This window comes from Triturus cristatus, chromosome 3_1, assembly GCF_964204655.1.
Source record: "Triturus cristatus chromosome 3_1, aTriCri1.1, whole genome shotgun sequence".
Classification (NCBI taxonomy): domain Eukaryota; kingdom Metazoa; phylum Chordata; class Amphibia; order Caudata; family Salamandridae; genus Triturus; species Triturus cristatus.
Genome location: NC_140583.1, coordinates 827,475,841 through 827,491,499, shown reverse-complemented (window position 1 = coordinate 827,491,499; position 15,659 = coordinate 827,475,841). Strand labels below are relative to the sequence as shown.

Below are 15,659 nucleotides of genomic sequence, written 5' to 3'. Positions count from 1 at the left end.
CCAGAACACTGCGGCCTGACCACTTCTTCTTCCTAATTGTAAGGACCAAGGGCCTGAGGTGCAAAGCTCTTTTGTGGTCAAAATCCGTGTAAATCTCAAAATCACAGAGGGGGACAGTTGAAGAGCGATAGAAACCCTTCAACCATCTCTCAAATATTCTCCTCATTCTGGCTCCACAAACTAACTGTGGATCTCCACATGGGTATCATCTCTAAGCTACTCTCCCCATAGAAGTGTCAAGCGCCCCTGCACACATTTTGAAATTAGATTTGAATCAGGGAAACTGGGGAATCACTCAACTTTGCTTCAGAGTGAACACTTGAGTTTAATGCAGTGACAGAGGATTGCAGCCACCACATTTTGTGTCATGGAGCGCGTTGCAAGGATCCTACGGCAATATCATTCTGCGATGGCGAAAAAAAGAATTACACAGCCATGAAATTGTGCACAACCTTCCTCACCATTGAATACAACCCGTAAAATTGAAAAATGCGGGAGGACTCCTGCAGAGCAGGACAGAACAATGTTTGGGGAAAGCAGGCACATTTATAGTTGTATGCTTGCATGTACCCTCTTCAGGTGCTCCTCCAGGGATTCAATTAGCTGCTGCTTCTTTAAAGATTGTTCCTTGTGCGCAGGGCACTGGTTGGTTAGCTGGTCCACTCTTTTCTGAATGTATCCAATCATTTCCTGGATTCCAGTCACTTGAAAGCTAAATATAAACAAACCAGCTGTTAGCAAGTCTTCAAGTGTGGACAGGCGCCAAGAGGACAAACAGATAATAATAGCTCTCCTCTTTCATCTACACAGCTTAAGTTCGTCATTAGCATCAGCTAGCAAGTCCACGATCTGTGAAACCCAAGCTTTTCAGAAGCAGAATTAAAGTCAATCACTGCAGTGCAAGTAAATAAGATTAATTCATAACTACATATAATCCTATAAAGTGGCCTCAGAATTATGGTATGAGTTCAAGTTGTTGTGTTAATCTGTAAATTTGCATGTTAGCTATAGTAGCCTCAAGTTGCTTTCTGTTAACTCTTTTCAATTAAAAGAAAAGCGTGCATAATTTAGAGTTTGCATTCAGGAGTCCAGTTTCTTAGACATTGCCAAACCATGGAGAAAGGACTGTTACTTGTTACATTTGGTACTTGATGCATGAGATAAAATAATATGGTTCAATTGTGACCTTGATGAAGTATTTAGTAGGGAGTGGGGATGTAAGAGACAATTTACAGACCTTTAATTCAGACAAGAAAAGACTGCACATTGACCAGATCACAGGGCTTATTTCAATGTGGATAAAAGCATGACCGAACCCTGTGTTTCTTTACCATCTTATTCTGAAGCTTCTAATACACGGACCATTAAATAGCTCTGTATGTACCAAAAAAGTTCAACAACATATTTTCAATCAGATCTTGAAGGCCTGTATACAGTATATATAGAAATAGAATAAAGATAATGGTGAGCGGTGCAGAATCACGTTTTACCTCTAACATTTCTACGTTATACATTCGGCCAATCAAATCAATCTCTCGCCACCACTATTTAATTTTAGGAGATTTAAATTTCATGTTGTTTGGAGGGGATCAGCAAGATGAAAGAATGGCTGCACAAAGCTGACGTTCTCCAAGTACGAGAATGAATCCTGCACGATTGAACACAAAACGTCTCCATGACGCCCAAATTCCTACTTACTGGTGCCTCTGAAGGGGCCTTGAGCGCTCCAATGTGGGGCAGAGGTCAGAGACCTGGGAAAGACTCTTTGCCCTATGTCTAGCATTCATCCAGGGCCTGCAGCACTTAAGGGATGGAGTGATGTGCGGAGTGGAGTAGGAGCCCCAAGACTGACACGTTGAAGCATTGGTCAGGGTGTAAAGGCCAGAGGTGAGGAAGAAGGTAACTGAATGACAGAGGGTGCTGAGGATGGGGTTGGCAAAGGTGGGCACGCCTCTCTTCCTCACTTGGTTTTCCCACTGATTCTCCCGCCCAAAGTGTGAGTCGGACCGGTGGGAGCCAGTTGCTGGGAGCAGCAAAAGGCATGGCCAGCTCACAAAGACCTTTGAAGCTTCTCCTTCGTAGGCTCAGGCCATCCTGGGGGAGGAGGCGTGACACCTCTGCCCAGGATGGGCTTTGTTTCTGGAACCAGAGAGCGGAGGCCCTCTACTCAGGGGCCCAGAAACCTGCCTGGTGATGGCAAATGGTGGGTAGCCATTCAGGCATCACATCAGTGCTAGTTGTTTTCCAGGGGGCATCTATAAGATGAAATCTGAGCGTGTTTTACATTAAAAGTGACACTGTCATCAGTGTAGGTTTAATGTGCTGAGATGTTTGCGACCAAACTTTCCAGGTTTCAGTAAAGCCATTAAAGAGCTGTGGTGTTCATAGTGGCCATCTCCCAGATCATATACTCTTTATGGCTTTACTGCACTTACAATGTCTAAGAATGAACTTAGACACTGTAGGGGGTACTGTGCTCATGTAACTATACTCTCCCCTCTGGGCAAGTGCACCCTGCTAGAGTGGTGACTTACCTTGGCTACAGGCAGTGTGTTGCAGGCATGGCACAAAGGGATGTGTGCCATGTCATCTCTTCACTTTTCTCTGTACCAAAACCCACAGCCTCCAATGGCATGGTGCAGGTGTTAAGGTGCATGCATCCCTTAGAGACTTTCCCTGGGCACAGTGCCCTTGGAACCCATGGTACCTTTTACTGGTGGCCAGAGATGTGCGAATTGTGGGTACAGTTTTGGAGAATAACACAGTCCCTGGGAACCTGGTTGGCAGGGACCCAGGGCACATCAAGTCAAAGTGCATCAAATGTCAGGCAAAAAGTGGGGGGGTAACTATGCAAAAAGGGGCACTTTCCTACACGTTCGATGCAGGTAGCCCCAGACCCATTGGTATTGAAGTCATTAGACTTTGACGCTTATCACATGGCTGGGGCGGCATAACATTTGTGCATAGCGCATAAGGTGCAGCAAGCAGAATAATAAGTGCAGGTGTATTTCAAAGCGCAATGTGCCATGCAATCAAACTCGATCACGTAGGCAAAGGGCACACTGGCAGGATCTTTAGGTAGGGGAGAAAGGGCTCAACATCATCTGGGACTAAAAGAGGCACACATGGACTGGTGTGGAGAGATTGGGTGGAGGTAAAGGCATAAACAATGGAGTCCCTATGCTGAATTTCTCTCTCCTTCTGAACCTAACATATGTGCTCACAGGGGCACTTTAATGTAAAGAAGTACAGTAGGAACAACAGACGATAGTGTATAGGCCTGTACAGACCAAGGAAATAAGGCAGCAACACGGTGGCTTAAACGTAGCAGCTTGGTCTCCTACAACCAGTTTGACTGAACACGCACTTACAATATGGTGGAACCATCAAAGGTACTTGTGCGGCCCTTGAATGTAAAGTAGGTAAAGATGTGATGGACCTCACCCTCCTTAGGGCGGACTAAAATGATCTAACAGGGTCACGGAATTTGTGACAGTACTGGAATTGGTGCAAGCCTTAGTAAGGGATTTGGCCAGACAAGTAATCGACTTCACTAAGTGAGTGCGCTTTTTGGAATAGAGGCAGAAATGTAACTCACAAAATCAGTGTGTAAATTTACTCCAAAAGTGTAATTTACACTCAGATTTTGTGAATATCCAAAAAGTAGTAAACTTACTCAAAAGTGTAATATCTGTGTAGCCATCTGTGCTGTGGCATTTAGCATGCCGGGTGACACTAAGCTGGCCTCCTTCGGGACTTGCTGTGCTAGCCTTTTGGTAAATGGTACGTGGGGGTGGGTGGTTAGTCACTGTTACAAAATGGGTATGAAGCAGGAGCACTGCACGTGCTGAGAATCTCCGTCTGACCGGAGGATCAGAGTTCCGCAAGGTCCACAAATTACAGTACATGGTTGGGTTTGGCCTGGATAGCTCACTGCAGTGCTGAATTTGAGCCTGTAGTTTCCGGTGCTCGGCACCAGCACCTAATTGTCAACACTGGCACATATGATGGTCTGCCACATGGTGGCGCTTTCTGTCCAATTTAGAAATGAGCACAACAACAATAATTTATCAATTCAATAAACATTAAAAATGACTAATACCTGCTGCCAAAGCCATTCTAATAGCTTTGGGGCCTGGAATAGTATGAACTGTCACACCTGTAGAAGAGTGTTAGCTGTGTTAGTACTGTCAATAACTGCACTGACAGAGGAAATGTGTGCTGCAAGCTGCAGTGGCCTCCTGACGAGGGCCCTGGCTCTTCTTTATTTTACAAATCAAGCACTGGCTCAGTGCCATTGTGCCCAGAAAATGGGTTTGCTAATGATTACATGTTTTTTTAATTAATCTTTTTATTACAGAACATAAACACAGCATAGCATTGACAATCTGATGCATTGCATGTTTCAAGATCCATAGTCCGACCATGGGTAATAGTTACATTCCCCAACTAATGTGGTCCTCTGCTTTCGCTCATAGGTCATATTCATCCGGACGGGTCTTGCCCATTTGTCTCACTTGTCCCCCACTTCCTATTGGCATGCAAATCAGCCCTCGGTACTCATTCCATTTTCAATGATTAAGTGTTTTGAGACAGTTAGTTTACTACTTTTTGACTAGTCACAAAATATGAGTGTAAATTTACTGCAAAACTGTAACTGACAAAATTCGAATGTTAATTTACAACAAAAGTGTAATTTACACACAGATTTTGTGACTAACCAAAAAGTAGTAAACTTAAGCAAAAGTGTAAATTACTGAAAGGTGTATAGCCTCCAGGCCCTTCAATTTGGTGGAGACATCTGTTACAATTTGGCCAGCATAACTACAGGAGACGCACATGATGTGAGTGGAGGGTGTCAAGATTCACAGTTGGTGGAGGAGACAGCTGTACAACACAACATATTCATCATACAGAAGGGGGACATTGATATGGGTTGGACCAGGGGTGCTCTTTGTGGTACTGCACGATACAGGGGAAGGACGGTACATAATGCTAGAGGGTGCTCTGGATAGTAAACTTATACCAATTGCAACCCTTTCTGTACCCACCTCCTCTCAACTGGAATACTTTGACTAGTTGATACCACATCTGATCAGACTCCTGAACATACCATCCATTTTAAGAGGAGGCTATAGCTGTGCTAATAACAACAAATAGATCTAATCCCCATTACCAGGCACTCTGGCGGTGAGAAACACTGAGGGCATTGCTACCTGGCTATGAAACTGGAACCTGACAGATACATGATGACTTATTGCAGAGGGGCTGGAATACACATATTACTCCCCCATACGCAACCTTCATTCTAGATCGATTGTGCACTCTAAACACATTTATGGAGCAACAAAATACACAGAACACTTTTTTAAAACTATTTTTATTGGGTTTTCTAGTTAAGTACAAAGACAGTATTACAATAGTGGTATGGCAGTACAAGACTTCATATAACTTTATAAAAAAATGCTAAGTAGAGGCATAGGTGCTGAATAAGGGAAATACATGAGACAAGTGTCAAAGGGTCCCAAGAGTGGGTGACCTGATAAGGGGCGTTGTAGTACTGCCTACCTATTAATCTGCTGGCAAACAGGGATAGTACCCCTAAAACAACTCGGGGAAGGCAGTAGCTGCTCAAAGTTAGGGGAAGGCTGAGTTGTAGCTACCAAAAGTACTGAGGGAGGGCCAGGGCAGGGCCTCCCCTATTATGTGAGCAGGGACTTGGATTAGGCATAACAGAATACACAGAACACTTAGAAAGCATGGCCTCTGACCACAACATAGAGATGGTGCATTTGCAGTGGGGTAGGTACATCCCATGCATTGCTTCATGGAGTTAGAGGCGGCAAACACTGTTCTTACAAGACAGTGTTTGGGGCCAGTATTAGTGCTTGCATTGCAAACTGGACAATGAAGGGCCCAAAGAAGACTGAATGAAAAAGTGGGTGACCTTAAAGGAGTACCCCCAAGAGATGTGCATTCAAAGATCATATGGGCTAAGGCCCACCCTCAGTAGGGATGGTACCAGACTAGATGAAGAATTTAGGCAGCTGGAGAGTACATCAGTGATGTTACCACGAATTAGGGCATGTCTTGCATACAACAAATAGTTTCAAGGAGACAGTAAGGTGACTGTGCCAACATGACTACAAGGAATATGTGGCAGGGCAGCACAGTGAAAGTGACAAGACAGACCATTTGTCAGTCAGGATGCTTTAAAAAGAGATGTCACAACATCACATCTAAGTGCTGAGAACCCCTGTACTGTCGGTCAGAGTGGATAGTAGTTGACACTCCCCACAATGCCGCCACCAGTGGTTTAGCCGATGTGTTGTCATGTAAACTATAAATAAAGGACACACACATGCGTAGCACAGCGCATGCTTTGCGAGGGATCAAATACGTGAGGGCATCACCTAGCCATGACAACAAGGATTATGACCCTCCACCAGTTGCTGCCTCCCTGTACCTGGGCGCAACTGCATCCTGCTGCCATTCAGACCACCTGGACCGCTTTCATCCTCTGCATTTCGCTGCTCCAAGTCGAGTGTACGGCTGTCTACTGCTGGATGGTCCGGCATCTCCTAGCAGCAAGCAGAGGCCTCACGGTCCCCTGGGAGTCACTTTCAAGACTCAAAGATGGCACCGGCGTAGAAAGACACAGGAGCATGATGGAGTGATTTTCTAATTACAAAAGCGGCATACAACGGAGCTGCACACAATCCCCCCCCCTCCTCCCCCAACACCTTGAGACCCTAACGGGTGAATAGTGCGCTTTACAAACCCCCGATTGATTGATTGACTGACTGACAGACTGATAGGCAGTAACACAAACTTGAAGGAACGTGTGAGCGTACTGGCGACCAGCTCTTAGGGCACACATACAGAGAACCATTCCCTGAGACAGTACACCTCACATAGTGCGGACTGGCCCTCTAGCAATGTGAACTAATTTCTCTCTCATCGAGTGGTATGCTCTAATACCCAGAAGTCCCTCTGCCACTGATGTCTATGTATCCAGCGCTGCTCTGTTTGCCACACCTGCAGGACATTTGGTGCTATACCCCCAGTGACTGTCCTAAAAGTGCCTAGACACCAAGGTTGGATTGGGATTACAAATCGGCCCGGGCATGCTAAAAAAAAGTGGCCCACATGCGCATATTGGCTTTACACAAAACACTGCTTCTGCAAAGTTTTATAAAAGGCGGAGGATCTCTGACAGAGGCGTGTTTTCTTAACTCTACTTAGATACAAAAAAATGGACGGATTAGTTCACACTGGTAAAACACACCTGAAAACAAGGGAGACCACTTCTGCTCAGGCCCCCTGCCCCCTCTCAATATGCATACATTAATAGGATGGCCTAGCGACAGAAAGGAAGTGACACCTCTGCTAGTTGATAAAAGGCCACTCAGGCATCCACTGGGCTGCTGGAGGCATCTGAACAGCACAGACACAGCCCAAATCGCACCCTAGGCTGCCTTAAAAAGCAGCCCACAGCTGGAACTCAGATACCGGCCCCTTACCCGAGTGCCCGTCTTACCAATCCGACCCTGCTAGACTCCTCTGCTTATGCTTGCCATGCTGCACAACTCAGCGAACAGCATCCGACCATTTATTATATTGTACGCCCTGCTGTCACCAGTGCCCAAATGGAAGACAAGGGTCACGAGATTAGAATATTATTACAAAAGAGGCTGACCCTGCAACAAAGACATAGATTCTGCTTCGTTTAGTGGGTAAAGAGGTGCCCAGAATTTTTCTAACCCTCCCAGACACTGACCAAGACAGTGCCTATATCGCTGTGTTGACTGTGCCTAATCTGAAATTCAGAACACAGGCGAATCTGGACTATGAAGACTTGTCCTAAGGTTGGTGGTGCCCTTGGGCAGGTTCATGAACTTGCAAATGCAACAGCTGCATATGCTTGCCACAAAAAAATAAAGTAAAGCTTCTCACAGGGTAACCATCGAGTAACAATAACAAAAGGATAGCATATGCAAAATGATATTCCAAGATAGCGCCATCGTTTCCAAGCTAGCAGCAGTCAGGGACAACTGCCGCTCTGCAGAAAAAGGTGTGTCTGGGTAGAAATGGAGGCAGAGCTGCTTTGATGTTCTCAATACTCAGTTTCCTTTTCATCTGCAGTTGCAGCTGAGCTGCTGGAGCATGCTCTGAAGCAAACATCTCCTGAGGCCAGAGTCCTCTTGATATGGAGTAACACACAGGAAGCAGGCTCATTCCTGCTACTCAGACTGCCTGACATCCTAAGTACCAGTGGTTGTCCACTGAGCTGAGGCAAACATTGGCAACAAAGCCAATGAGTGAGATCCATTACCTCCTTGTGCGTATGGTATTTTGAGAGCCTGAACCAATATGTGAATGTCTGGATCTCATTTCTCCAAGTAAATTTATGTATTGTTTTTGAGAAAACATGAGTCTGGTGAAACAGCTTAAGCAAAATTTAGGCTAGCCCTTAAAGGAGACGGGAGGAGTGTAAAGTCAACACATTTTTATCAGCCATGTGCTTTTAGTGCATTCACACATACTAGTAAGTGGTAATTTGCACAAAGGGTAATCTCATTACTAGATCATTTCACTTCTCTCCGAGCAGTATCGCATAATGAAAACTCATTCTGATCTGACACATTGTCTTTACCATCCCATGGAAGACTATCTCTGACTGCAAGTACAGGAAGAAATATCCATCGTAAAAATAAAAACAAAAACAAATAAACATGAGCAATAGGGATACATTTGCTGAAAATAATAGTGATTATTTTGGTACCTCTGGATTGTAACAGTTCGTTCGCCTAACATTTTACATTGTCTAAAAAGTAAAAGCATGTTATTCATAAACACATTATTTCTTAAAAGTCAATTTTGTGAATAATTGAATCCTCTGTGTCCTAACAAAACCCAAAGGCTGAGTAGTAAGACAGCTCAGCGGGTTAATGAGCCTGTTGCAGAGATCCCTGCCAAAGCTACAGGTTACATGTTCAAAGCTTAGAAGCGATGAGATGGCCCTCGGCCCCCAAAAACACTATAAAAGCAACAGTATTGAACTGTCTTATAGTAACAACCGGCATCTGACTTGTTATGAAGTCACCAGAATATGGCAGCAGGCTCTATATAAAATCAGATTTTCATTGAAACATTTCTTAGCAATATTTTTCTTTGGAGTGCTATTTTCCTTTGTAGCCACTGGGATTACAGCATACAGATATTTAATCAGTGTCCTTATAGTGCTCTAGTAACATACTTTTTAAGAAGAGAACATACATTTTCCGTTTCTATCAGTGTAAACTTCCTTCAGACACAGGAACAGAGAGAGCACAGGGAGCAGGAGAGCATGGCTAGCAGGAGAGCATGGCTTCCTTGGCTCACATGCATACGAGACACACCACTGGTCAAGAGCGTCACAGGCTTCCCTCGAAGACATGAAACACGTGTGGCACTGCAGGGCCAGTGAAAGTCTCCTTCAAATGCATGGAACTAATGTGGCACTGCAGGGTCTGTGCAGATTTCCTTCAACGGTATGGAACAAGTATGGTGCTGGGCAGCACCATCTAACACCTCCCTTAGATCCAATGAAGAAACAGCATTGCAGGTTTGGTACAAGGGCAGGGAACAGTCATAGCACTGGGGTGTATGAGTGCAAGCTGGACTCACACACATAGCAAGATGTCCAAACACAAAAAATTAGAGCACAGCACAGGTAAAAAATGTGTTGACTTTACACTCCTTCAAGGGCTAACCCAAATTATGCTTAAGCTTACACCCATATATTACATCCAGAACGGCCAGAGACAATGTACGCTTCCCTCACATACAACAAACATGGACAGGACCTCCAGCATCAATCCAAGCCTGTGCGCGCGCACATATATATATATATATAAAGCACATGGGGCAGTAATTGGCATAGCACAGGTATAAAAAGGTCAGCAGCAGTGCAAGTTAAGATACCCTCACATACAAAACAGGTATTATGCTAGGTTTGGCATCTAAGTTTATCTCTTGCATAGAATAAACAAAGTACAGTATTTATTTTATAACAGCCACTCTCTCTCTCGTTCTCTCTCTCTCTCGGTATCTCGCTCTGATCAGCAACATCTCGTTCTCTGAGATTCATGCTGGTTTCCATTAGTATAAGAAGGATTACTATTCCTGCCTACGGGTTTAATAAGGAAGAATTGTGGCACTTGCGATCCCAAGTTGTTGTAGAAATATTACCTGAAGTTACCTGTACATTATTTTAGCATTAAATGAAACAAAATAAATGCTCAAAGAATGTATTTCCTCATGTCCAACCCTATGTCCTAAGTAACTCCATGTTTTCTTACTAAGCGGCATTGTCTGCCCTCAACCCATCTGGCCGTGAATGTTAATGCAATGACTACTGAGTTCTGAGAGAGGGCAGAAGCCATGCAGCATGTGTATGACCCTTCATTTACCTCTGCTAGTGGCAGGCAGACAGGAGGTCTCTGTGCTGAGCATGCACACTGCTTGCAGATGAGAGTCACTTGGTCACTCATCAATCAATCAATCAATCAGGGGCCTTGTAAAGCGCGGCTACTGACCCGTGAGAGTCTCAAGGCACTGAAGGGGGTGGTGGGAGGGGCTGCTGGTTCCTCTGGGTGTAGGATCATTCGAAGAGCCAGGTCTTGAGGTCCTTCTTAAATTGGGTCAGCAACGGGGACTGCCTGAGGTGGGTGGGCAGGGTGATCCAGGTCTTGGCAGCGCGGTAGTAGAATTAACTTCCACTGGTTTTGGTCTTGTGGATCCTGGGAACGGAGGCTAGGGTGAGTTGGGTGGAACGGAGTTGTCTGGAGGGTACGTGGAATGTGAGGCAGTGGTTCAGGTATGCTGGTCTTTCATTGTGGAGAGCTTTGTATGCATGTTTGAGGAGCTTGAAGGTGTTTCTCTTGTAGACTGGGGTCCAGTGGAGTTGTGGGAGGTGTTGCGTGATGTGTCTTTGGTGGGAGATGTCGAGGACTAGTCTGGCTGCTGCGTTTTGGACGTTCAGCAGTTTCTTGAGCTGTTTCTGGGTGACGCTGGAGTAGAGTGTATTGCCATAGTCAAGTCTGCTGGTGATGAGTGCGTGGGTAATCATCTTTCTGGATTCAGTGAGGATCCATCTGAATGTCTTTCGAAGTAGGAGGAACATGAGCAAACTGCGTTGATTTGACGGTTCATTGTGAGCTGTGAAATGAGTTGTACTTCCAAGCTTCTTTCAGCAGTGCCCCTGGAAGTGCTTTAGTGGACTACCCCAGATGAGGGACAAGGATGGAGCTAACTGCGGATTTACCAGGGCTACATAAGCACCTGTGGCCATAATATGCGCACTCTGAGGGCTCAAGCAGCTGGTGCAGTGACACTCCTCCCACCTATAGATCCCAATGCCCTTGCTAGAGATGGTGCTCGAGCCAGGTAGTAGCAGTAAAGCAGTGTCTGAATTGTACATAGTGTTAATGGGCATGACCAATGTACCAATGCAGGTGCTGAGAGATGCCTGAATAGATTTATGTGAGGAGGTGATGGATTCACATTTCCAGATAGTGATAGGAGATCTGAAAGTAGTGTCCAGAAATACTAGGTTCAGACTGATCCAGAACATACTGTAGCATACATCGTTGACAATTACTTGCCTACAAAAAAAGTTTTTTTGTTTGGTTCCTGATTAATATCCCAGATGCCACTCAGACAATGGAGGTCTAATTGTTCTGTAGATATACAGTCATTCACTAGTACTGGAAGGGGGCCATGCACACCACTGAACAACTGGTGAGTGTCGAAATAGCTAGCAGTCTCAAAATCTGAGTATACGTACCAGCACCAAAAAATAAGTATGAGTGTTTGTTTGTAGATGTGGCACTCCTGTTGGTCAAATGGCAGCTAGTCATGGCAAGGGCATTGAGAAGAAACCTACATTAAATTGGCAGAAGCAAACAGCTCAGCAATAACAAACTGCAGCAAAGAAAACAGACGGGTGAACCACGCACCCAACTATTTGGGACATGATACTCCTGACATTTGCTGAGAGAAATGATGAGAAAACTGCCTGAATCAACACAATGGATAACACATACAAAGTGCCACTAGACGAGGCACGTTGTGGCAGCCGAGTGTGCGTGCCACGTTGGTTCTATCGCTGCGAGTGACTTACTATGATGCATGGACTGTTATGCATGACAGATGACTATGACACGCACACATTGCCAGTCCTTCAGCGTATACTGTGCTGCCATGTATATTAATGATTCAATATTTGTGCTGATTTACCTAATATTTGAAATGCATACTATCTTCGGTGCAACACTACTACTCTTTGATGATAGAACATTGCCCTCGTTGAATGTTCCGAAATCTCTATTGTTCACTTAAGTTGTTGATATTTGGTCTAGTAGTGTGGAAGACATATAATACATGTATGCCAAATTAATTCTGTGGTATTGAGCTGCATAATGTGTTCTGCATTTTGTAAGAAAAAGTCAATAAAATATATTAAAAACAATCATGCGGTTAATTGGCTGACCTGTATTTTAGCTACACTCAGGCTAAGCTAATTTGTACTGTTTCATTCTGTATCTCTAAACCTGTTTGACTATAATTTCTGAATATATCTAGATCATATGAAGATTAGAATATTACTTTGGAATCATCTGCTTCATAATTAGGAACTTCTTCAATGATTTCAAGAAGTTCAGATGTGGTTACATGTAAATTTTAAATAACAGGGGAAATTCAGGACCCTTGTGATAGTATGTCAGTGGAGCAAGACCTGATACACAGCTTCCTGATTTTACCCATGTTAATCGGTTAATGAAAAAATACCTTGGCCCTCTTTAGTGCAATGTCTGGTACACCTATCACGTCCTTGATTCTAGTCACTAGAAGAAAGGGCTCAGGATATCTAATAATATGGACAGATCCAAGAGGCCTCTCTAAAGCATGTAAGATGGAATTCTGGACATTCAATGGATGTCCATATGTTAACTCTAAATTCTGATTGCCAGCAGAGTCAAATTCTAGGAGAATTTAAGGTGGAAGGTGATAGTCTTTTCCAAAATCTTTAGCAAAAAGAGTGTGTTGGAAATAGGCCTACAATGGTTACAAATGATAATTATAACAGGGGCCCCTTCAACATAAGCCATGCCCTACTTAGAGATTTTGGAAGGTTTTTCACAGTGCCTCTGTGGTAATGTGAGCACATTCCCCTTGTTTGTTCATGATCTCATTTCCATGATTTCACAGCATATTTACAATAATTGTATATCCTAAAAAATCAAGAATCTCTATCAGTTTCTAGGACTCTATGATGGTTAGATTCTTTCATGCCTGAGAAATCCCAACCAATTCAGCTGAGCAGTTTTTTGCCTCCAACTATTATACGTTGAGTCTTAGGGTTCATCTCGATAGAGATGATACTCAACACAGAGATCATAGTGAAAGCAGTTATCTGCAAATAAAGCTACAGCCATCCATAATTCCCTGGAACATACCTAGGCCAGGGAAATCTTAATCTGGCTAACACATGATCAGACACAAATTGCAATTTCCTGGGTTGGGATGCAGAGGCGTACGTATTGAGTTCCTTTATATGCACTTTGCCTTCAAGTAGGCTACATCTAGGTTGTGTATGTTCTAACAAGTGTATGTGCAAAACAATTAACAATAATTGGAATAAGCCAAAGCAAAGTTGCTGTACTGGCACTGATGTTGAAAACCAGATCAGTTTCTTGAAGTACGTAGATTAATCCACTGGCTCCTATTTGGCTATTGACTGATGGCATAATGGAATTATGGTTGACCTTATATTCATACTTTCTCACCAAGTGTAATCCACTATCCTGATAGTAATATTTTTTTTTAATTCACCTTTGACTAATTCTACACTGTCTCCCTCACTGTCACAGATATCTCATTTCCTGTATGCTGAAGAAGTCTTGGTGGCATATACTATGCCATCTGATTCACATTACATACAAGCATTAGTGTGCATACTTTACTGTCATTGGCAAGCCATGATCTATAAACAGTCAGCCATGTTTTAATAAACATTTGACTGGGGACACATTTTTGATCAATTATCATTGGTTTGTTTCGGAGCGTGAATTGTTTTTAGCAATCAATATTGTATCTTTTTCCATTTAAATCGAAATTTTAGGCAGCTTCACTGATCGTTCTTTGAGACACAATAGCACCTTATCAATTAAAGGTGTTAACTAGCCAGAGTCCCCGGAAGACTGAGGATTGCTACCAGTCAGGACTGCCTGCTACAACTCCACCCAAAGTACTTTGGTAAAAGTACCTTCATACTCATCGTTGTAGTCACCAGAACTGTCGGGCAGCATAAGCTAAAGGGGAAATGTATTGAAAAGTAGCACAACGCAGTGCAGCAACCAAGGTTGCTGCGTTACATTGCACTAGGGGGAGAGAGCAGCACACAGCCAGATCTACTAAAATATAGCACTGCTGCTCAATTCTCCAGTGCTCCCCACAAACAGACTGCCTTTTTCAATGCACACACCTTTGCACCACAGTGTGTGCATTATGTCTAGCATAGTTTTTGAAGTGGAAGTGTACCCTTCCAGGTCAAAATACTGTCGTTAGACTAACTTTAACCTTTTTCACAAAATGGATGTGTGATGTACAGTGCAGCACACATTCAAAGTAAGAAAAGTTGGGAGAAATAAAAACAGCTCTCCTGCCTCAAAGAAGCATTACTTTGAGGCCCAATGCTGTGTCTAAAATGTTTAGCACATAGGGCTTTGTATCAAAACTCTTGGGGGGTAGCATGGAAACACTCACGTACCACCCATTTGATCCCACCTTGATGTAAATTAGCTCAAAGCACTAGTTGCATTCATTTTGGCCTACTTTCCTTTGCAAACAAATATTTGGGTTGGAAAGTAAATACTTTATCAAGACTTTGCAGTGGATGGTGTCACTTTGCACCAGAACAAAGTATTGATAAACCTGCCCCAAATAGTTTGATAGAACTGTGGAGCAATAATACCTAGCTTTGGTGACCCTACTCCTTCACTAATATTTGCATAATTAGGAAACTCCTGTCAAGCCAATCCACAGCACTAGAAATCACTTCCTGTTAAACAAATTGAATGATTAACATTTGCTTAACAATTGTTTCTGACATCACCCGCAAGCCACTCCACTTAAGGAACTCAAGATTCATAAATTATTTCTATGTTCCAAAAGTAGCTTTGGTTAAAGGGACAAGCCTCTTCTGTATGATGACCAGGTCCACTTGAGAATCAGCGTGGCTTTTGGCCCTAGTCTCACTAAAATGACATAGCACAAGGATATTTAGCCAAGCTGTGAGGATACAAAGATATGCTGACATGTTTAAAATGAAAGTTGAAGACAATAAGTATGTGCAAACGTAGAAAATATCATAACCACAATTACAGTAGGGTGATGCAAGGAATATAGACTAAGATGGAAGGAAGATTAAGCTGTCCTTAAGAGCGAGTCTGAGGAGGAAACAGAGGTTGTTCCAGGACTGTGAGCTATATGCAAAGAAAGCAGTCGACATGCAGAGTTTATGTGAGATTTGAGGATTCCACTTTGGCCAGGCATCCACTTCTACTAACAGCATGAATACCCCTGGACAGGTTGAGTTTAGACGCACTGTAGTC

The 15,659-nt window shown here is 43.6% G+C and overlaps 1 protein-coding gene across 5 annotated transcripts in view; it reads right to left on the bottom strand.

The window, feature by feature from the left end:
- CCDC141 (coiled-coil domain containing 141) overlaps nucleotides 1-15,659 on the bottom strand; it is a 635,983-nt gene that overhangs the window by 183,601 nt on the left and 436,723 nt on the right. For all 5 annotated transcript variants that reach the window (XM_085645202.1, XM_085645203.1, XM_085645205.1 and 2 more), the window contains exon 9: nucleotides 571-712. In XM_085645202.1, coding sequence (XP_085501328.1) covers nucleotides 571-712 — 142 coding nt within the window. The remainder of the gene's footprint in view (nucleotides 1-570; nucleotides 713-15,659) is intronic.